The sequence below is a fragment of the Sphaerodactylus townsendi genome, linkage group LG11 (assembly GCF_021028975.2).
Source record: "Sphaerodactylus townsendi isolate TG3544 linkage group LG11, MPM_Stown_v2.3, whole genome shotgun sequence".
NCBI lineage: Eukaryota > Metazoa > Chordata > Lepidosauria > Squamata > Sphaerodactylidae > Sphaerodactylus > Sphaerodactylus townsendi.
Window position 1 is genome coordinate 31076256 of NC_059435.1, and position 23977 is coordinate 31100232.

Here is a 23977-nt window from a genome sequence, read left to right on the forward strand (position 1 = left end):
TGCATAACCTAATTCCCATACGCCATTTTGAGACAGGTTCCCCCCCCCCCCCCCCCCCCCCCTTTTAGCAAAGCAGCCTCCCGGTAGTCTTGCAAAACCAAAAAAGAGCAACCTTTACTATCATGTTGCAGGGGGTAGAGAAATCCTGTCATTTTTGCAACTCTCTCCCTACAAACTAGCGCCAGTCCTGTGGAAAGTTTTTAAAGTAACCCACAGCGCAAAGATTCGGGTCTGACTGACTCGTCCGCTCACCCTCCCGTTTCCTGCGCGCGCCATAAGCAACCACCACCTTCCTCCCGGTTCCCCAACCGCCTTTTTCCACAGGCGGGCTTTTTGAGGCGCCTGCGTGTCCCACCCCGGCCGCAACGTGCAGCTAATTACTCCGCTGTCCCGCCTCTAAGGTTGTGAGCGTACGAAGGAGGGGAATAAAAGGGGTGGCGTGAGCGGTGTTTTTGGCCTGTGCGGGGAGTAGGCTGGATGTGGTGTGGTATGGTGGGGAGGATGGGGACAGCTAGAGTCTGTCTTAATATGGTTGTGCGTGGGGTGAACTGAGGCTTCCTGAGGAGGGGGACTAGTAAAAGGGGAGTGGTTTTCAAAGGTCGTCTTTCTAGCTCTGTTTTGTGGCGGTGCATTCAATAGCGGATTTTCAGTCCTGTTTTTTTTGGGGGGGGGGGGCGAATAGTTTAGCAAAGGTGCAGAGTTGAAAGCCAAGAGCGGGTGTTGGGTGGGTTTTAGGTTTTCCTTTTGAAAAGGGAAGGGTGATAAAGCCGACCTACACTACCTAGAAACTATTCAGAGACTAGTAAGCGACTAATTCGTGCTAAAAGGCAGGGTCGGTTTGTGGTGTTTATTCATTTATGCCTCTCATTGCAACGTCTTGAGAGAAGGAGACTCTTAAAGATCAGCTGCTCAAGTGCTTGGACAGCCCTTTTTTTGTCTCAGACTTAAATTTGAAGTTGAGTCCCTTTGGGGAATGCGAAGGTTTCTAATTTTTAACTAATAAGATTATGTTTATGCGTGGTAAGGAGAGTCCTTTTTTAACAAGTTGCATATGAAAAAAGCGTAAAAAAGGGAAAGCTCAATTGTTTTCAGTTTTACTAATCAGTGTAACATTCGTTCTTTTGCTTTCAAGATGGTACAGAAGAATAAAGAGGACCAGACTTCATTTTGCCTGGTTCCTAGTACAGGTGTGGAGGCTCAGACTGGGCAGCTATTGTCTGCCATTGGTGGATGTCAAAATGTTGACAGTGGACCTGCAAATCAGTCCTTACTAGACCAGACTAATGATGTAAGGGAGCAGCTTACTCCTAATTCTGAGGATCCTGTAGTAACAAAGGAGCAACAGAATAAGTGGCTTGTCCATAAAAGAAGGAAAGGGAGAATTTGTCGGAAATGTGTATCAGTAGTGCTGGACAAAGCAATAGTGAACACAAACCTGAAGGAAGAGAAGACAGAAAGTTGTTCAAAGAAAGCTGCCCATAAGATGGGGAGGCAGCAGCATTGTGCTGCTTCTAAAAGTACTTTGCAAAAATATTGTGTATCACAGGTTAGACAGAAAAGGAGTAGCTCCTCATCCTGTAAAAAAGATATTGCCCCAAAGAAAAAGCGTACATGTTTCTTGCTAGAGCCTGAACTAAACATTTCAAGCTCTTTGGAAACAAAAAAGAAATCAAAGGAAAACCACCAAAAAACCTTGGTAAAATCAGAACTTAAAAATCTAATAGAAAGGGATGGGAGTTCAGCAATAGTAGTAGAATGTCAGGAAGCAGTGGAGGAAACCAAAAAGTGTTCTGTGTCAGAACCAGAACCCCTGCAGAAATCATGGTATCTCAGAAAGACAATTGGATCAACTCAACCTGAGCAGGAGTCTTTCAGGAATGAGGACAAATCATTGGGGAAGAACTGTAAATTTTCTTTGGCAAACTTGAGGCTGGTGAAACCTCAGGGGAAAGAGCAAACCTTGCAGCAAAAGTGTAAAAGGTTTTCTATGGAGCTGACTCAAACAAAATCTTGTGAGGATTTACAAGTTCTCAAACAAAACCATGGATGTTTATTGAAAAGTGTAGTAGGTATAGAAGGCAACAAAAAGTGCAGAAGCATTGTGGAAAAGGAAAGGCATGGGATGGTAACCAGAGCTTTACTGAAATCAATGATACATGAAAATAATAGTGAGAAGCTACACTGGAAACAGGAAAATCATGTTGCTACAGAGATTCCTCAATTCAGGCATGGGGTCCTGGAAAAGCAAATGACTATAGGACAGGTAGTAGATTCTGCACCCACAGAAAGTCGAGTAATTCCCAGGGTAACAGGCTGTAGTGATAAACAAATGCAAGGGAACGATGAACTTGTGACTTCACGTGAACTAAAAATAAAGATCAAAACTTCTAGTAAGAACACTTATTCCCTGTTTCCTCTCTATATCTTCTATTTTTATGCTTGGGCTCTTATTTCCCTTGTTTTTTTCTGTAGAAAAGCTCAGTTGAATTAAAAATAAAAACATTGAGCTGATAACTAATAGTTTACAAGAAGCCATTAAATTGTTCGATATTTAGTTTTTTTTCATGTTAAGATTTTCACTTGGAAAAATATGAAATGTTTAGATTATTCTGGAAATTCTATTGGAACTGCATAAGTTTCTTCTTTTTCAAGTGTGTGTGTGTATGTAATACTATGGGTGTTCCATCCCTCATATGTGTATATAGTTTGGTTGTCAGGAATATTGTGCTGCAAATCAGATAACAGATAACCTTTAATGGCATAGTACATAGTAAAAATAAAATACAAAAAAATGTAAAATATAAAATACAAAGCAAAATTAAGATCGTTTGTTTATGACTGTGCATAAAAACCTGGCCATTTGCTCTAGACAGAGCATTGCTGGATTCGTTGTTTGATAAACTGTCTTCTTCTGCTGGTCTGTCCAGCACTCTAAGCCCAGCAGTAAGGTTGAGAAGAATGTTGTTCTGGCCCAGTTGTGAAGGGGGCAATAATACAGAACATGGTGTACAGTTGCATCAGTGTGCAGATGCAAAAACGCTTGCTATGGGGTGTTCTGGAGCCTCTTCCATCCCTCAAAGCGGGAGGAAGCATATTGCATCTGGCCAAAGTGATGGCACGTTGGTGCTTCAGATCAGAAAGAGCGAACAAATATCTGGCCACACCTAAGCGGCCGTATGGGATGCCAAGGGAGAGGAGAGAGCAGAACTTTTTTTTGTGTATGCTGCAAATCAATCATGATAGATAGCTAAATGTTGAATATGAAGCATAAGTGAACCCAGCAGTTGTATGTAGACTTGTACATGTTGTATTTGCTGCCTTTTGTTAACATTTAAATTTTGCTGATATTTAAATTTGCATTAGACTATTGTCCATTTCAATTTTTTTGGGAATACCCATGTCACCATTGGTACTCTTGGCTATACAGTAAGAACAACTGTGTGGGGAAACCTGTTTTATTTCATCTTTATCTAAACTACCGTGATGTATTTAAGCAACAGTAGGTTTATTATTCTATGTATGCTTAAAAAATTCCTTAGAAACAAACATTTTTATCTAGCAATAAATATAATATTTGGTAACTGATAACGCTATTAAAATTTGCAGTTCATAACCGTGTTTTTATAAAATGTATAAATACATCTACCATAATTTGTGTGACCTTGTATAGTAGAACATTTGCATTAATCATTAGATATTTCTCTTTTTTAAAACTAGGAAAGCAGAAAACAGAAGTTTCAGATATACCGTATAAAAAGCTGACAGAGACTGATCAAAACATCTCTGAAGGTTGCAGTTTACCAAAATTGCTAGAACAGTCTGAATATCTTCAAAAAACTAAATTAGGTGAGACAGAATACAAGGATCCTGTAAGCTGTTGTCTTGGAAGGGAGGCTACATTATATTGTGGTGAAAGTGATTTTCCTGGTACAAACTGCAGAGGTCCACAACTTTTGGATATAAAAATAACTGAAAATCAAGTGGGAAAGGATCCACTGGTAGTGTACCAGAATGACAAACTCAGATGTCTTACAAAGCTGAATGAAATTCCTTGCAGAGTAATAAAAAACCCAGTAGTGAAATTGCTTGACTGCAGGTACATAAAGGCACTGTTAAATCCTTCAAGTGACCAAACAATTCAAAGTTATAAACTTCATTGTGAATTCCCACATGTTGCATTGGATCAAAAGAAGAATCTGTGTCTTAACAAGGGTATGGGACAGAATGATTTGAGTTGTAACTCTGACACGGGGCAAGCTGGAGGCTCACTGTCTCAAACTGTATTGGTTGCAAAAGGCATGTGCCAAAAGAAGAAGATGTCCCCAAGGTTTCAAAATGGAAATAAGCGATTTAGGCATCTCGAGTTCCAAAAAATCAGTAAAAGGATGAAAATCACTGAGGATCTGGAAAAATCAGCAATCCAGGGAGTTATTTCAAACAGGGAGCTCTACAATGAATACAAACCGCAAAGAGATCCAAATGCCACAACAGATTCTTCAATAATTACAGAAGAACTGAAATATGACGAAACTGTTGCATTACCTTCACTTGATGTGCCTGATTTCATTCTTAAGAAACATGCTCAAAAACATCCAGATCACCTTGTTACCTTGCCTGGTAATAAACAGGAGATCCAATCACACTTTACCCCATATGATGCAATTGACTTTGAGATGTCTGCTGCTATTATGGGAAATGATACTCTTGAGTCAAAGAGCTTGGAACCTCACACAGACTTCAGCAGTACAGTTAAAGATGATTCTGTAGTGGAGATACAAGTTGATGAAAGAATCACCAACTATGGCAATAATATTGCTGGCTACATGCAAGGAGGAAAACCAGCACCCAGAAGAAGAACAGTAAATAAAACTGGGAAGAAACAACAGTTTAGCTGTCAAAGAATAGTGCCATTTTTAGGTAAAAGGATTTGGCCTATTGAGTCATGTGCAAGGACCTCATGGTTTTGTAAAAATCACGTGTCTGGCTCAGAATTTTTAAGAGGTACTGATTCTTTTGCTAACACTAGCCAAGAAGAGCTATGTAAGCCATCAATAGATACTAGCAAAGTCCCTGCAAATAAGACAATGGATTGTGAAACAGAACTTTCTGTCAAAAGCCCACTTGCAGAATCTCAACTTGATAAACACAAAACTGCCTCAGGTACTGGAAATAAGAATGCAGTTTCCTCTGCAGATATGGAAAGACGTGAACAGTGCCTACCTAGGTTGACTAAAAAGGCAAAGAAATACAAAATTACTTTGAATTCATCAGTTAAATATTCTAAAAAGGAAGAAAACATGGTGAAAACAAATGTTTCCCCAGGTACTCAGAATGGCATCTTTGTAGACAGTTGTAAAAGCAAGGCAAAGGCATTGGTTTCTAAACAAGAGACTTCAGTTCCACAAGTACCGAAAACATTAAGTATGGGAAACCTGTCAAATTTCAAAATACCTCTACTTAAGAACACAAGTGTATTGAGAAAGGGAAGAGATCATCACAGTACCCAGAGCGCTCTAGAGCATAGTGCTTCTTCTGTAAAGAAAGACAGAAATAAGGTTTCATCTGATTCTGAGCATCTGTTCCACTCTGATCAGAGTAGTGACATTACTGTGGCTGCAGTGGAAGAACATACGGACAAATTTGACAGCAGTGTTGCTGGAAGTTTTCCAGAGGAGAGTAGTGTTTGTAATAAAGATCTGGCAACCTCTCTTGAAAGTGATGTAGAATTGTCAGCTTTGAAAGACATTTCTAACTCTTTGAATATTGGATATACAAAGAAGCCAACTGAGAGTTCTGTTATATCATCAGAAAGTTATGGAGATAATTGGAATAATATCTTGTCTCAGAACAAAGATAAGCTGAGTACTGATGTTCTTAAGGCTTATGAAGATGATGCTCTTGTGATTGATGTAATTCAGGATGATCCTGATCTGTTTGGAAGTACTGATGAACTAGAAGTCACAGATTCAAAAGAACATGTTACTGACTACTGTAATATCATTTCCTCAGAAGGAAAGTTGATGCTAAAGTCAGAGTCCTCTCCACTTCTAAGAAGCAACCTCTTGAAATTCAGCCCTAGGTGAGCAAATTTCAGTTGTTTTCATGAATTTATGTGTATGTATTTAGTATATTGAATCATAAGCTTGAACTTTGGTTGCTGAAGCACAGTTCAATTCTGGGTCCTTGTAAGGAGCAGTTTGGAATTTTGAGAATGGACTGTTCCTAGTAATAAGATTGCTTTAAAGCAGAGGGGTCAAACATGCAGCCTGGGGACTGGATCTGGCCTGCGAACCAACTGCAGAATGGAGGACAGCAGAAAGATGGAAGTTGTTTTGGATCTACATTGAAGAGCCAGGTGGGATATGAATGAAGTAAATCAGGAGGGAAAGCAGAATCAAATCTGTAGGTAGTCCATAAATTAGCACTGTGAGTAAGCATTAGTGTCGTTCACTGGTTGATATTGGTTTGATACTTCCTGCATCTTAATGTGTTAAATTCTCTTTATGAAAGGTGAATTCATTGCAGACTGATGAAACTGAAATTCACATCTTACAAGTAATTCTTGCATGCATACTTTTAAATTCTGGATCTACTAAAATGTCCATCTTTAAAACAATTATACTACCGAACATTCAAATGATATTCTTTGGTTGACTTGCTATGATCTCCCATATTTTGAATTAATTTGTTGTGGAAGTTATAGAAAACAGGTCTGGTGCTATTTTGAATACTTTTACATGAGCATAGCCATTTATTGGGCACAATGCGTATTACTCAGTGTTGATAATTCGTGGTTATCTATGTGAGACTCCTTTCTCCCCTTGGTGAAAGTTGGAGAAGGGGTGCTGACAGAATCATTGACAGTGTATAATGATTAGTGGATTATTGAATCATTAGGATTGTATTTTGGAGAACTGTTGAGAGCAGTTGCTCTATCATGCACGCACTTTCATTGTATTGGAAATCATTGTAGTGACACTTGTTATTTTCTTTTCTCTTTTCCTCCTGAACCTGAAGCAGCAGTGGCGTAGGAGGTTAAGAGCTCGTGTATCTAATCTGGAGGAACCGGGTTTGATTCCCTGCTCTGCCGCCTGAGCTGTGGAGGCTTATCTGGGGAATTCAGATTAGCCTGTGCAGTCCCACACATGCCAGCTGGGTGACCTCGGGCTAGTCACAGCTTCTCAGAGCTCTCTCAACCCCACCCACCGTGTTTGTTGTGAGGGGGGAAGGGCAAGGAGATTGTAAGCCCCTTTGAGTCTCCTGCAGGAGAGAAAGGGGAGATATAAATCCAAACTCTTCTTCTTCTAAAACTCAGCATTAGAGGTTACAATCTGATAAGACCGCTATCCATATGCTTAATGAGGCTTCAAAACAGTTGCCAGTATTTGCACGTACCTTGACACCAATCCAAACTTTTATTTATTATACTTAGAAATTTAGAATTAGACTGTAGAATTCAAAATTGAGCATAATGTTTTGCAATGTGTGGAGTCTGCAAAATATTACACATTTTAAAAGAACTGGGTTGTTAGGTATAAAAAGTATACCTTGTTAAGAATATCTAACTCTCTTGAAGTTAAAGTCCCAGGGGAAAAATGAGACTTCTTCAACTGATTAACAGTTAATGTTCTGATTAACAGTTAATGAACAGTTAATAGCTGATTAACAGTTAATATTCCAGTAATACTTTATCTCCTTTGGGGAACGGAACAAGACTTTTGTTGCTGGACATTTTAGTCATTGTACCACAATGAAATGTGTAGGAGTTCAAGTAAGCAAAGTAAGAGGAAATCTGTTGGGAATTGAGACTTTTTTCCTTGGCCAAAATTATATATTGGACATAGAGTTCTAGTTATAGATTATGAAGCATCTAATCTGATCTCTTCAGAAGTTTCTAAGAAATTTCCAACACTATATCCCATTCATACCAGTTACCCATTTCTTAACTTATTGGATTTTTCTGTGCAAACTGACTAGAAAGTTAAGTCAACTGAAGTCTACTTATAATGTGACTACTTGGTTCTGGTAGTGTCATCCTTCCCAGAGAAGTCTACACCTATTGAAATTAATATTAGACTGATTTAACTCTGCATAGGACACCATTGTGAGACACCCTCTGGTGTTTCTAGCTGCAAAATTATGTGAGTTATGAATGTTTGACATAATCGTTACTGAAGGTAGGGAAGCTTCGGCAGCATAAGTATTTTGGCTGCCACAGCATAAGTAAACAGTAGAGGGGGAAAGAACTGAGAGCCAGCGTGTGACACTTAACAGAGAACTCTTGTGCAGTACTGTGAATGTGTTAACTACATTAATATTATATGGTTTAGAAACATACTTTTACTGTTAAACTCTACTTTATAAAATGTACTTGTTTACAGTGAGACTCAAGCACATGATACATTGAAGTCCACCACAGATGTTTCTGCTTCATTGACAGAAGGTAAGAATAAGATTTTTTAAATGCAGAATTTGAGAGGAAGTAGATCTCTAAAGTACTGAAATCTAATATTCCAAATAGGTTTTCATTGTGCTAAAAATCCATTCTTTTTAATGGAGTTCTTTTGATACCTGATTCTTAGGAAGAAGACAAAAGATGCAAATGCCCCCCCCCCCCCCCGTTGTGTACTGATGACATTAAAGATTAACACAGCTGCTCTTAAAAGAACTTCAGAACTTTGGATTGTTTTCCAGCTTTGATACACACTGGTGCATATTTGCAACAAATCTGGGTTTCCAGTTGAATGTACTGGAGCAGGAATACACACACATTGTTCTGTTCACATAAGATGGTAACAGCATGTATGAAGATCACAGATAGTACAATCCATTCTTATGCACAATCTGAGTGCCAACATTGTAAAAATTAAAAGATCCTGAGAACTTTTCCTTAGCTCATTTTGGTGTTTTCTAATTGATTACAGTGTGGTTGAAATTATTTAGTGGTAAGGGCAGCCTTGGATGCTACGCCAGTGGACTTTTTAAAAAACTTTTTATTGTATAGAATATATGTACATTTGTTACATTCAATATCTTTGTTCCATCTATACATTTTTCCTTTTTCTCCCCCCTACCCCCCCTCTTTTCTATTGGTTATTTCATGCAAGCAGCAGGAGGTTCATTCTTCTTATTCTCTTATTCCATGGTTCTTCGTTAAATCTGGCTTCTTCCATCCATTTTTCATATATTGTCCATAGCTTCATAATATCTTCTATTTTTTCTTGCCATAGTATATTTTTTGTCAGTCTCTCAAAAATCTCTAACTGTATTTGCTCCCAAATATATTCCAACCATTTCGGAACTGTCCAATTTTTGTTATCTTTCCAGCCCAACGCCAACACTGCGTGTGCTGCTCTGATCATTATTTTATACATTGGTTCCAAACTTCTGATCACTTTTATATCATCTATTATCCCCACAATTAGTAAATCATTATTTACATCAATTTTCACTTTTACTAACTGTTCTACATATTTCAAAATATTCTCCCAAAACTTTTTCACCATTTTATATTCTATCCACATATGAGTATAATATGCTCCTTTTTCTCCACAATGCCAACATTTAGGGCTTAATCCTTTAATCATATAGGCTAGTTGTATTGGGGTTCTGTACCATTTAAGTAAAACCTTTCTTTCTAATTCCACATATTTTTCAATCTTTATCTTCTTCATACTGTCCATAATTCTTTCTATTTTTTCTTCTTCTAAAAAATTTTCTTGCTCCCATTTTTGTTTCAACGTTCTTATCATAAATTCTTTATCCTCTACCATGCACTGATCCTATAATTTTCCCTTTTAATATTTTATGGAGTCTTAACCATTGATTTATTTTACAGTCTCCTTTTATTCTAAGTTTCCTTAACCCTTTTATTGCCAGCCAATTCTCTTTCCCTCCCAGTTTTATCAAGTTTTGTAATTTCTTCCTCACAAACTAAATCAGACACTTTATGTATTCCTTTTTCCTTCAAGTTTCTTATAATTTTCCAACCTTCTTTTCCAGTCACACTTGCCACTGGGGCACTGTCCAGAGTGCCAGGCATCCATTTGCGTCTCCATTTTTCCCATATATCCATATTCACTTTTCTTGGACCTATTACTCTGTATTTTACGTTTTTATAATAATTTATGTAAATACCATAATTACCTATTCCTTCATTTGCTTACGCCAGTGGACTTCAGTGAAGTTCTGCATTGAAACTTCCTTTTTCACCTCTTCCTCATTCCTATCCCAGCTTTCATGGAGTCAGAACCAATCATCCCGCTCCAAGGTGCTATTAGCAAAGTAGGTGGGGAACAAGAGTGCAATAGGCCTTCTCCACAGTGCTGTATCCCTGGTTCTTATCCACCCCTTTGACAGATGTTTTCATTGTTAATGAACATGTCAGATCTGATCACAGATTTCTTACATAACATTTGGTTTGACTGTCTGATACAGTGCTGTAGCGTGTGGTTTGGCTCTGCATGAACTAATAAAGGGAGGCATATTCCATCAGTGTATGATTCCCTTCTCCCCTTGATGGTGATGAGGTAGTTAACTAGTTCTGCCTTCATCTGAACCCAGACAAATGGTAGCCTGCCGCAGAAATAAATTATTTGCTTGCCTTATGCAAAAGGAAGAGGGATGGAATTGGTCAGATGTTCTTCAAGACCATGAGACGTGGATTTGCATTACATCTAAACCAGGGGTAGGGAACCTGCGGCTCTCCAGATGTTCAGGAACTACAATTCCCATCAGCCTCTGTCAGCATGGCCAATTGGCCATGCTGGTAGGGGCTGATGGGAATTGTAGTTCCTGAACATCTGGAGAGCCGCAGGTTCCCTACCCCTGATCTAAACCAAGCATGGATTGACTCTGTCTTTTTCGGAAAGTCTTTTTCAGAAAGCAGACAGGCTCTGCCTCATTCGTATGTAAATCTTGTATCGATAAGGTGTACAGTAGTAGTCCAACAGTAAGTCTCACATTCAGTTATAATGCTACTTAAGAAGCTTGCCCTTTCTAAATAGATTTAATTCTGTGGATAACTTCTCAAGCTATTCCCTCATTTCTTAATTTTTCTATAACTTAACATTAGGGAAAAAATAAGAATCTCTTCACAAAAAACCTCTGTATATCATATTACATTTGATGTTTTCCCAGTTGATGAAAATATACCCAATTCCTTAAGCTTACCAAGAGGTACAACAGAGTTGTCTTTGAAGGATGAACAGCTGACTGAATTGAAGGCTCTTAGCAGGACCTCTGACTCAGATGTAAAGGTACTTAGATATTTTTGTTGCTGTTGGAGTGACTAACTTGAAGAGATTTTAGAGGTGTCAATAAATCTGTTTCTTTATCACTGGACTTCATTAAGAAGTCATTTGTAAACCCATATCAGAATTTAGTCTGGAGTGGTTCCTTAATTTCTGCTACACATGTGTATGTGGGCGGGGGGGGGGGGGGGCTGTACTGCCAATGTAAATTTTTATGTGTACATCAGAATTAAATTAAGTAAGGAAATTAGAAGATTAATGAAAGCAGATATCCAATTCTCTAACTGAACAGTTTTAACAGTTTAGTAATGCAGGGGCCAGAAATAGGAGGCTAAGGATCCTCCTTTTTCTTTGGGGTTGTATTAGAGTTCCATGCTTTAGTTGGCATTCCTTCAGAATAGAATATCCTGTGTTAAAGATATCCTGCACTAGAAATAAATGGTACATTAAAATTACTCCTTCTGAAAGTTGTATGTGCCAACATCTACAAGAAAATGGCTTTTTCACTTTCACCTTTTATCTCGTTACTACTGCCATCCACCTTCTCTGTACTGTCTGTAAATATACAGAGTACCTGTCTGAATAAGTGAAGATTGAATAATATAATACGTTATTAAAGTTGTATTTTATTGACTTGAACATATTTCAATAGATGAAAAATCAGGTTAATATGCCATCGTCTGAACAATCTCTGTTAAATTTGTGGCTTTCCAAAACTGTTTCTGTTTTTCCTGTTCCATGCGAACTATTCAAAAGCAAATGATAAGCAAAGGGTTGGTTTCACTAATTTCTCTGGATACCCACTGGGTGAGTATTTGCACATTACGTTGTTTCCAGTTCCTTTTTCCTTAAACCCCATGTGGAAGATCACCTGAATTAGGCACATCACATCTGTCAACTTGAGTATGCCCGTATTGCATATTGTGCCCTATGTGTGTGTTCCAAGCCTTTGTTGCATATAGGATTTCTTGACTGGGTGAGTCCATACTTAGGCCATAATTAAGCTGTTAATTTTTTCTAGCTTACTGTTTTCCCTCTCAGTTTGTGGGTGGTAACAGTACTCAGTAATTCTTAACCCATTAGTGTAAGAAAGCAGTGCAGTGAAAAAAATCATGATTTAATGTTTACTCTTAGTAAAGCTATTATATGTTAGAGTAAGTTTACACTACTGTGAATTTGTTTAAAATATTTTACACAATAAACAGAGCTGGTATAAATTGTGAGGTTGTTCTAGTTTGGAATTCATTCTAGTTTATTTTTAATTGCATTGTAACTTTTGTTTTATAGAACAAAATTTCAGAAGTGGCTACTGTAAAAGAAAAAGCAGATATTCAGGAAACTAAGGAAATGTATGTATTCTCTCAAGTAATAATGCTAGATTTATTTGCATGAAAAGAATAGCAAAGAATAACCAATTAACCATGGGTGCTGGGGCACGCAGAAGCGTGCTGGGACAAGAAATCTTGTCCCGATGTGCTTCCTCGTTGCGACGAGCCAAGAGAGGAGTCGCATCGGGGCAAAAAAATCTTGTGCTGACTCTTTCTCTTTGTAGCACGCCAAGAGAGGAGGGGTATCAGGGCAAGAAATTCTCGTCCCAGTGCTCTTCCTCTTGCCCCGCACATGCATCTCACTTTTCTCGGCGAAAGCAAGAGCACTTCTGGTTCTACTTTTTGTGCCAGAGCAGGGTGAAGGCGGGAAACGGATGGCAGTGGGTAATTGACCAATGTCAAAAATGTGTTACCTTTCACAGAGGGAGTGCTGTTGCAATCTGTCGATATATTTACTTCATTTACACCCACAGCAGCATAGATCATTTCTCCTCCATTTTGTCTTCACAGCAACCCTGTGAGCAAATTTAGGCTGAGAGTGTGCAGCTGACCCAAGATCGCCCACCAGGCTTCCATGGCAAAGTGGGGATTTGAACTTAGGCCTCCCAGATCCTAGTTTGGCAGCCGGTACACCACACTGGCTGTCAGTGAACAGGAACTCTTTACAACCCGTATAGTTTTCTTGTATCGATTTGTATCAATTTCTTGTATCAACTTACAATTTTTGATCGGTTTTATATATCAGTACCATGACCACTTACAGACCAGAGTAGTCTGCTCCTTCTTAAAAAGAATTATGAAACAGATGTGTTTGTGAGGACTCTGACAGTCCACCCATCTGCCCACCTCTATGCTGCTGTTTGTCAGTCTCTTGTAATCATTCATCGAAAACTCAATGTCCTCACTATTTTGACAGAAGAATAAATGTAGCACAGCAGTCACTTTCATTGCAGTAGTGTAGCTTGGGGGCCTCCAGCATGATGCCGGTGGGCACTGTGGCATCCACCAACATCTTTCTCAGCATCCACCAAGTGTATTTAGAAAGTGGGTGGGGCTTTTGCCCAGCACAGTTTCCAACTGGCTGCACAGATTTAAAAAAAAACTTCTTCAGCAACCGCTGCCACCATAGCTCAAGGAACTTTGTGGCATGACTATGTGCATGCAAGAAAATATTTTTCATCAATGTGATAATTTTAAAATGCATCTCCAGGCAGAATCTCTGTTTAAGGGTTACTACTAGGGTTATGTACAGTTTCACTGTCTGCATTCTGTAGTTAACTTCTTCCTGCAGCAGAATTCCAAAAATACCTACAGGCTTCAAAAAGTTTGGGACTAATCCTCATACCACCACCATGTGACACTGTTATTCCCACACTTCCAAGCTCCTTTGACAGTGGCTTGCAGAAAGCATCCATGACTACGTAGCATCATTGTAGCTGCCAAAGTTGAAGAATCATTGGGATTTTTTATTGTTGTTTTTCCCATTGTTTGCAGACAGGGACCTGTGACAATTAAAGTAAGAGGGAACGGCTAGTGCCATCTCCAGAATTTTGTAAGCTTTTGGTCAAGCTGCCTTCACTAAGCCCTACCCCCTTAACCCAGGCTGTGGCTGTTACTGATGCTCCTCTTGTTCTATATCACCAATGCACGGAGGCAAGCAGAAGAAGAGGGAGACAATAATTTTTGCCTGCCCATTCACTCATTCTCCCTCCATAACCTCCTGAGTCTATTTTTATGGATGAGTTTGTGGCTTCCATCCTCTTGCGGGTTTTGGATTTAAAGAAGGATTTGCTGCTTCGATGGCTCTTGTGAACACTGCTCCAAAGGAAAAAGAAAAAGCTGTTGTCAGGAAATATTGCATTCTCTGGCTAAAATGAGAGTGGACAGATGGATTGATGCAGAAGGAGTAACAACAGCCACTGACTAGCTTCCTACCTATTCTCCCCCACCCGCCCACCCACCATTTTTTGTTTTTCATGAAGTAAATCATGTCTCCCTTGAGGTGACAATTTAGTGGTTGCTCCTCCTCCTTGCCACAGTAACTGTGGAGACAGTGACTAATCAGAAGTAGATATCTGCAGAGAATAAGTCGTGGCAGATGTCCAACTATGCCAAAGTACTTAGAGCAGTAGCGGTAGCATCCGCCTGCCCATGGGGGACTCTTGATCCAGAATGTCACTAGCTGTGGGATTATTGTATGGAAAACAGATGGCAGTGCGTGATCTTCATTTCAACAGATATCACAATACCTTCAGCTCAGACAACAATTCACATGCTTGGGCATGTGCAGTATTCAAACATTTTGTATTGTGGAAAGATCTTTGGCCTTAGACCCAAATGGAGAAGTGTTTTCACATGGGTTAGCACAGGCGGGGAAAATGTTTGCTTCTGTTGCTCTTCAAAGGTCAAATCCCCACTACTGTCTTAGCCAGGTTTCAGAACACAAACTAACCAGGTTTGTGGGACGACCTCCCCATTGCTTGCGTGGCAGATTCCATTCTCCATGTTAATCCGCATTCCGGCAGGACCTGGTTGCAAGTGGCATAGACCCCATTAACACGATTCAGAGCTGATCCGAGGGGAGGGATGAGGGTTGAAACCCTGACTCATTTCCCACCCTGGAGTGTGATGCGGAATTCGGGCAACCAATCAGCGCTGCAATGCGCGTGCGGCGTTTCCTTGGTTTCGTTTTCTCTTTTGCGATCGGCCAGCAGAAGGGGATGCAAACATTAAACAGTCAAACGTGTCACTTTGAATTGTTAATGGTTTACACAGGTAACGATTAACTGTTTGCACAGTTCAACAGTTAAATGTTAAACTTTTACATGCTGGTTTTTTTTATCATGCCCCTACAATGTACATTTCCGTAGTGGGAAAAGGTCCCACCCCATCAAGGCACACCAGCCAATCAGGGGAGACCGGCAAAGCGAGCTCGCCTGGTAGTGGGGATTGCTAAGAGTTCTACAACCAGGTGTGTCTGCTGTGTGCTTACTGCGGTGGGGAGGGAGAAATTCCAATGAAGAGGACCCGGTTTCACAATGAACAGGTTTGGATCTGCATGCAAATTTCAAGTGGGGATTCGACCAAATGCACTTATGCTTTCCACTTCACACAACCCAGATTCTATTACACAGGGTGCTTCAATGTAATCTATCATTTTTACATACTTTCTGAATAGACAGTGTGGAGTTGCCAAGAACAGTTGGTGAGCTCAGTAGGTAACTATGTATTGTAATTAAAGTAACTGTTCTGTATTAAAGCAGGCATAAAGGAGTAGTGCTAGAAATGACTCCAGTAGCCTTCAATATATCTGACTCAAGAAGGTCACCTATTGATTCCACTTCTTTAGTCAAGTGAAGAGATGCTTGGACCACTGGTCATGTTTTGTAGAAGTGGTCAGAGGAAACTGTCAGATGGCAGCTTCACCATCCCAGGTTCATCAAGGACATCTAGGAGAAGCTCCAACCCAAAACATTAAAACTTGTCAGTAGATGACAGTGGTTTGAGGGACCAGTGGTCTGAACCCCTCCTCACTGAGGGAAAGGTGATTGGTTAGCAAAAATGTAATGCTCTTCAGACTTCTGAATATTGACCAAACTCTTGCATCACTAATTACTTGAATGTGGTTTTTTTTGTATGAATGAATTTTAGTGAGAATGCTGAACATCAACGTGCAAGCCTTGATCAAAAGCCAGAGTTGTCCTTCCCTTCTGTGACTTCAGTTGCTCCCCAATGGCAAGGCATAGCAGCAAAACCGTGGTTGAATGGTATTGTATTGTAGTATTCCATAATACCCCAATACTTAGTTTGCTCGAGTGATACATTTTGTTGTTCCTGTAAAGAACAGTTCAGAAGTCATTGCTCTTTTACCATCAGGAATAAGCTGTTGATTGATGTGCTCTCTTCTCTTCCTCTCATGTACTTCGATTCATGGTTTATAGTAGCCATAGTTGGATGTGATGCCCTAGGCCAGAATAGAATTAGCAGTTATCATAAGCCTTGGGCAGATGACCCATCTGTACCTTGACTTACTGTGCAAGGATGAAGAGGAGGCATGAGTGTGCTAGCCCTGCCATCATAAGATCACCATGCCTTCTGTACAGTTCAAATGTGTGGAGGAGGTGCCCATACATAAGTGCTCTCGCTTCCCCACCCCCGATTAGCAGACCTCAGAAAGCAACATTGCTGAATGTGAGAAGGACATATTCTCAGGCAATTTCTTTACACATTTGCACCAAACACATCTCAAGGCAGGAACAGGGCCAACAGACTCACACCCGTTCTTTTTGCCTACACGCTGAGTCACCTTGCAGATGGACTATCATTTGTCTATGTCAGATATCCCAACAAACCTAAGACCACTATGTACCCAAAAAAGGAATTAGGGTGTTTCATTTTGTTTTGTTCAGGGCCATTTGTATTTGATGAAGCCAGTTTTCATGACAGTCTTATACAAAACGTGGGTCAGGTTTTTAAAGAAAAAAAATCTTGTAAATATGGGCAACTCTCCAGGCTGAAAACCTAAGCAGCTTTTGGGATCCTAGTTATTGAATAACTGTTTTTGGAAAGTTCTGTTTCCTGGTCAGGCAACACCTTGAAGAAAGGTATTCATGCCCAAACTTGGTGTAGCTTTCTTTGAAATAAATAGCAAAGCTCTCACAGTTTTGTATTGAACCTTAAGCAACTTGTCTGAATTTGCTGAGTTCCAGATCATGGTAATTCTTGTTAGTAGTGTTTGCTCTAAAGTGAACTTTGAAATCCTCATAGGCCAGTGATGGCGAACCTATGGCACGGGTGCCAGAAGTGGCACTCAGAGCCCTCTCTGTGGGCACGCGCAGAGTTCATCATGTGGGGGTGGGAATCACCCTCCCTCCCACACATCTAGGCTGGCCTGGGCCGCTGGACTTGATTATTAGCATTAAACCTAATACCTAGTTTTGGGGAAGCAGTATAGGTAACCCTGTTAAGCACTGTTAAACCCCACTGATTTTCATGCAAAGAACTAAAGCACGATCCTTTACCTGGGAATAAGCTCGGTTACTGGCAATGGGGCTTGCTTCTGAGTAAACCCTTCTAGGGTTGTGATTCACCCGTTCGAAGAGTTGCATAGTTGCTTCAAAGCAAAGCCAACAACTACCACCATGCTTACTCCTGAGTAACGCACGCCTCTGAGCCAACCATTTTTTCTAAACTAAAACCTCAGTATTCAGGTTAAATTGCCATGTTGGCACTTTGCGATAAATAAGTGGGTTTTGTGTTGCAGTTTGGGCACTCGGTCTCAAAAAGGTTCGCCATCACTGTCATAGGCTGTCAGAGAAGATTACTATTGATTGAATTACCAAAGCTATTGTTGACACCTTAAGAACATAAGAAAGAGCCTGCTGGATCAGACCAGAGTCCATCTAGTCCAGCACTCTGTTACTCGCAGTGGCCCACAAGATACCTTTCGGAGCTCACGTGCATGATGTGAAAGCAATGGCATGCTGATGCTCCCGACCACCTGGTCTGCTAGTTGCAATCTCAGATCAAGGAGGATCAAGATTGGTAGTCATACATCGACTTCTCCTCCATAAATCTGTCCAAGCCCATTTTAAAACTATCCAGGTTAGTGGCCATCATCATCTCCTGTGGCAGCATATTCCAAACACTAATCATGAGTTGCGTAAAGAAATGTTTCCTTTTATTAGTCCTAATTCTTCCCCCAAGCATTTTCAGTGTATACCCCCTGGTTTTAGTATTGTGAGAAAGAGAGAAAATTTTCTCTCTATTAACATTTTCTATCCCATGCATAATTGTATAGACTTCAATCATATCCCCCCTCAGACTTCTCCTCTCCAAACTAAAGAGGAAGGTGCTCCAATCCTTCAATCATCCTCGTTGCCCTTCTCTGCACTTTTTCTATTTCTTCGATATCCTTTTTGAGATGTGGTGACCAGAACTGAACACTGTACTCCAAGTGCAGTCACAACACTGCTTTATAAAAGGGTATGACAATCTTTGCAGTTTTATTATCAATTCCTTTCCTAATTATCCCCAGCATAGAGTTTGCCTTCTTCACAGCTGCCATGCATTGAGTTGACATTCCCATGGAACTATCAACTAAGACGCCCAAATTCCTTTCCTGGTCTGTGACTGATAGCACTGACCCCCGTAGTGTGTATGTGAAGTTTGGATTTTTTGCCCCTATGTGCATCACTTTACATTTTGCTACACTGAACTGCATTTGCCATTTCTTAGCCCACTCACCTAATTTATAAAGATCCACTTGGAGCTCTTCACAATCCTTTGTGGTTCTCACCACCCTGCATAATTTGGTATCATCTGCAAACTTGGCCACCATGCTACCTATCCCTACTTCCAGGTCATTTATGAATAGGTTAAAGAGCACCGGTCCCAAAACGGATCCTTGGGGGACACCACTCCCTACATCTCTCCATTGTGAGAACTTCCATTTACATCCACCCTTTGCTTCCTGTTTCTCAACCAGTTGTAATCCATAGGAGGACTTCCCCTCTTATTCTTTGACTGCTGAGTTTTCTCAATAGTCTCTGCTGGGGAACTTTGTCAAAAACTTTTTGGAAATCCAAGTAGACAATGTCCACTGGTTCCCCCTTATCCACATGCCTGTTTACACCCTCAAAGAACTCTAGTAAGTTTGTAAGGCAGGACTTGCCTCTGCCTTACAAACTTACTGTTCCTCAGCAGGTCTTGCTTTTCTACATGTTTAATAATTTTATCTTTAACAATAGATTCTACTAATTTACCAGGAACAGATGTCAAACTGACTGACCTGTAATTTCTTGAGTCCTCCCTAGATCCTTTCTTAAAGATTGGTGTGACATTGGCCATCTTCCAGTCTTCAGGGATGGAGGATGATTTCAGGGATAAGTTGCATATTAAAGTGAGATCAGCAATTTCATGCTTGAATTCTTGGGTGAATGCAATCCGGGCCAGGGTATTTGGTAGCATTTAGTTTATCAATGGCTGCCAGAACTTCTTCCTTGTCTACCACTATCTTCGCTAGTTCCTCAGATTCTCCTCCTAGGAAGATTGGTTCAGGTACAGGAATTTTCCTCACCTCCTCTTGGGGGAAGAAGATGCAAATAATTCATTCAGCTTCTCTGCAATATCCCTGTCATCCTTTAGCACATCTTTTGCTCCTTCGTCATCTAACAGGCCTACCGCTTCCCTAGCTGGCTTCCTGCTTTTGATGTACTTGAAGAACTGTTTGTTGCTGGTCTTGATGTTCACAGCCATGCGTTCCTCATAACACTTTTTTGCCTCCCTTACAGCTAACTTGCTTCTCTTTTGCCACCATTTGTGTTCCTTCTCATATTCTTCATCAGTCGAGCTGGACTTCCATTTTCTAAAAGACATCTTTTTTCTAATAATTTCCTCAACCTCCCTTGCTAACCATGGTGACTTTCTTTTGGACTGGGTGCTGCCTTTTCCGAACCTGCGGAACACATTCCAGCTGAGCTTTGATTACTGTGTTTTTAAATAACCTCCAAGCATTTTGGACAGTTTTGACTCTCTTGATTTTCCTCTTCCTGTGCACTATCCCCCTCATCTTTGAGAAATTTCCCCTTCTGAAGGCGAATGTAACTACATTAGTATTTGTTACTTGCTCCAATGCAGAGATACTGAATCTGACAGCGTTGTGGTCGCTGTTCCTTATCGGCTCAACAACACTGACTTCCTGTACCAGTTCCTGGGTCCCACATAGAATTAGATCTAGGATCACCTCTCCCCTGATTGGTTCCACAACCATCTGCTCTAAGCCACAGTCATTTAGCATATCCAAGAATGCTCTCTCCTTACTTTGACCTGAACATGCATTTTTCCAGTTTATGTGGGGATAGTAGAAATCACCCATTACCACTACGTTTTTGCTTTCTCTGATTTCTTTTTCCATCTCAGAATCCTCTTGTACGCTTTGGTCAAGGGGTCGATAATATATTCCTAATATTAGACTATCCTTCACACCTGGTATTGATATCCACAGTGCTTCTGTAGGGGAATCAGCTACCCTTGCATTGTCTATTTTATGTGACACTATGCAGGTAGGCCTGTTAGATGACGAAGGAGCAAAACACTACCCCCAATATGCCCTGTCCTATCCTTCCTGTAGAGCTTGTAACCTGGGATAACAGCATCCCACTGGTTCTCCTCATTCCACCATGTCTCTGTGATGCCCACTATATCAATGCCCTCCTTCAAAACTCTGTACTCCAGCTCCCCCATTCTAGGTCGAATGCTTCTACTATTAGCATAGAGACACCTATATACCCTGTCTGTGTCCTTAACCTGGGATTTATGTGCTTTGCCCTCTAGCCCTTTGTAGACACTATCACTTATCACATGAACATTACTATGTTCCACGCTTGTATGTGGTTGATTTAAAAAAACCTCCCTCTCTGTCTGCATCCCCATAGATACTGTATTCCAAACTGAAGTCACCTCAGCTCCTGTCAGCTTTCCCCCAGGGATCAGTTTAAAAGCTGTTCTGCCACCTTTTTAATGTTGAGCGCCAGCAGCCTGATTCCTCTTTTGTACAGACCTGCCTTGTCCCAAAAGGTTTCCCAGTTCCTGGCAAATCTGAAACCCTCTGCCTTACATCACCTTCTCATCCACTCATTTAGACTCTGTATCTCTGCTTGCCTAGCTTGCCCTGTGCATGGAACAGGTAGTATTTTTGAGAATGCCACCTTGGGGGTCCTGGAATTCAACCTATTACCTAGCAGCCTAAATTTAGCCTCCAGAACCTCCTGGCTACATTTCCCAATGTCGTTGGTGCCAATGTGGACCACAACTGCTGATTCCACCCCAGCACTGTCTATCAGCCTATCTAGACGAAGCGTTACATCCTTTGCACTAGGCAGGCAAGTCACCACGAGGTCATCACGCCTCTCACAAACCCACCTTGTCTTATTTCTAAGATTTCTGAAATTGCAGAACTCCATCGTTAGTGTAGACTTTCTTCACACTTGGGTGTTCATCTGATTAACATAGAAATATTGCACCTTGGTTCAGAGGGGTATGTGAAAGTGTGTGGCTGTCAAATAGCAAGCATACACTATGCTGCAAAGGGCACTGTTGGTTCAATTGACACCCGCAAAACCCTTTTCCTTGAACATATTTTTGTAGCTATTCTCCTTTTCGATGTTGTGTATATTTGTTTTGTGTACATTTGTTTTGTGTTTTGTCTTTCTGCTAACTACTTTTTTCAATATGCGTATTATTTTTGTGTAAAAAATAAAACATATACCCTGCATGGAGCATACCAGCGTGACAAAATAAGTTATGATGAAATGATTGTGTATGTGTAAAGTGTACACACCGTTCTGCACATGTATGACACCATTGTAGGAGATTTAGCTGTATTAAATTATCCTTACCCACCATTACTTCGAGAAAAGTACATTTTGCTACCTAGTGTAGTATTGGATGCATTCTTTGGAATATTGATAATGACATCACTTTTTCTTTTTTATTGCTTATGGTGATTGAAGAGTTTAAAATGTCAGTTAGACAGAAATGAAAACAAATTGCTATATCAACTCTGTAAAAAAGCAGAGAAAATCAGGGAATAGCTCTTGAAACAAAATAATAAATTTGGAAAAGTGTAATTGTACCATTTAGCTATTTATTCAGCAAGGTATTTGTCTTAGATTTCAGATTTTCCTGGAGAGGTTCTCTTATGCCTTCAACATATCCCAACTGTTGTGGATCTCTGAAAGTAGAAAATAATGCAGCAGTAAGTAATGATCCATGCAATGTTATTATTGTCTGTATCTACTTATTTTTCCTTTTTAAAATCTTTTTCCTTTTCTGTAATTTTGTGTTGGAAGAATTAAAATTATACTTTAAAAAGCAATTGATACTACATAGGAGCTGCTGTTCTAGTACACAGCGCAATTTTTAAAAAAATTCCATTGATTGGCTGCAAAAGTATGAATGTACCTATCCATCCTTTGTATGTACATTCCAACATTGTAGTTATAAAGACTTGATCTTACCCACTGAGCTCTAGAAGGTGACTCCTCGAGACGGTAAATTAGAGGATTCATCTATCTCCTCTTGAGTTGAGTTACTGGACGATGGAATGCCATCTTGGCTGAGGAGTTTTGAAGAAGACTGAAACTGTTCCAGACCAGATTTCTTCTACCTAGAAAGTGTGGATTTATTTTATCAAAGAAACTCAGAATTTGGTGTTTGCAACTAAATGCAGGCTGCTGACTGCTTTTCTTCAATAAAACTCTCTTCAAAAGTGGGAAATCTTATAGACAAAGGATATGAAATTCACAGCCAGTCAAACATTAAGAAAAAATTGGTATAAGATCTTTTATTGTTGGTGTATTACTTCAGATAACATTGAGGATATGGATAAGAAGTATAAAGGAAAATGCTGGAAGTTCAAAGAAGTGGACAATATCTTTTATCATATGTGGTGGATATGCAAAAAGAAAAAAATGGGAAGAAATACATTATGAAATTCATAAAATGTTAAAATTTAAGTTTACTATGGAAGCTGAGAGTGTGCTGTAGAGGACTTTGCCAAAAACATTCCAAAAAGTTGGGAAGGGCTGTTTAGACATAGTAACAGAGGCTACACTAATATTCACACCAAAAAAATGGAAAGCAGAAGAGAGCCCCTTCTGGGGAGATTGGGAAAATAACTGAATTTCCAGTGATGACAAAATTAGCTATGTGAACAATGACCAATTAAAGAATTTCAAGATAAATTGAAAACATATTATTTCTAAAAAATGAGAAATAGAGGATATATGTGAATTATTAACATTCTTGATATATTGCATCAAAATATGTTAAAAGGGGGGAAATATTTAAATGTATCATGGATTGAGGATCATAATAAAAGAACTCAAGTCAATAGTTAAAGTATTTTTAGAAATAACAATCACCACTGTAAATTTCTTTTTTATCTATTCTATTTCTTTATAATTGTTTAACATAATTGTTATAATTGTTTATATAATGTTATAATTGTTTAACATTAATATTAAGTTTATTAAGTAGCATATAGGGTGTATTATGATAAGCATTATTTAGCGACCATTATTATATTGCCAGTTACTGTTCATAAAGGTTGTCATAATTTTCAGTTCATTGCTTAATATAAATATATATATTGTCTCAAAACATAATTGCAATCATTGCATAGATATGGTTTTCAATTTCCTTTTATTCTGTTCTGTGTAAAAGTCTGTTAATTCCTGAATAAACCTTTATCTACATTTTAATCAGGTTAAGCACCTTTGCTGTGTTAATTGTTCTGCCAACAATAGTATCTTTTGTTGAGGGAGAAGTAGATTTGTTGTGGCAGTTCAGATTATGACCACTAAATAGTAACAGAATATTGCTAAGGAAAGGAAC

The 23977-nt window shown here is 39.6% G+C and overlaps 1 protein-coding gene across 1 annotated transcript in view; it reads left to right on the forward strand.

Annotated features, from left to right (window-relative positions):
- Positions 1-1248: 1248 nt before the first annotated feature.
- TOPAZ1 (testis and ovary specific TOPAZ 1) overlaps positions 1249-23977 on the forward strand; it is a 55642-nt gene continuing 32913 nt past the window's right edge. The window contains exons 1-7 of the mRNA XM_048510476.1: positions 1249-2390; positions 3718-6079; positions 8382-8443; positions 11140-11258; positions 12540-12601; positions 16232-16347; positions 22252-22337. Coding sequence (XP_048366433.1) covers positions 1484-2390; positions 3718-6079; positions 8382-8443; positions 11140-11258; positions 12540-12601; positions 16232-16347; positions 22252-22337 — 3714 coding nt within the window. The 5' untranslated portion in view covers positions 1249-1483. The remainder of the gene's footprint in view (positions 2391-3717; positions 6080-8381; positions 8444-11139; positions 11259-12539; positions 12602-16231; positions 16348-22251; positions 22338-23977) is intronic.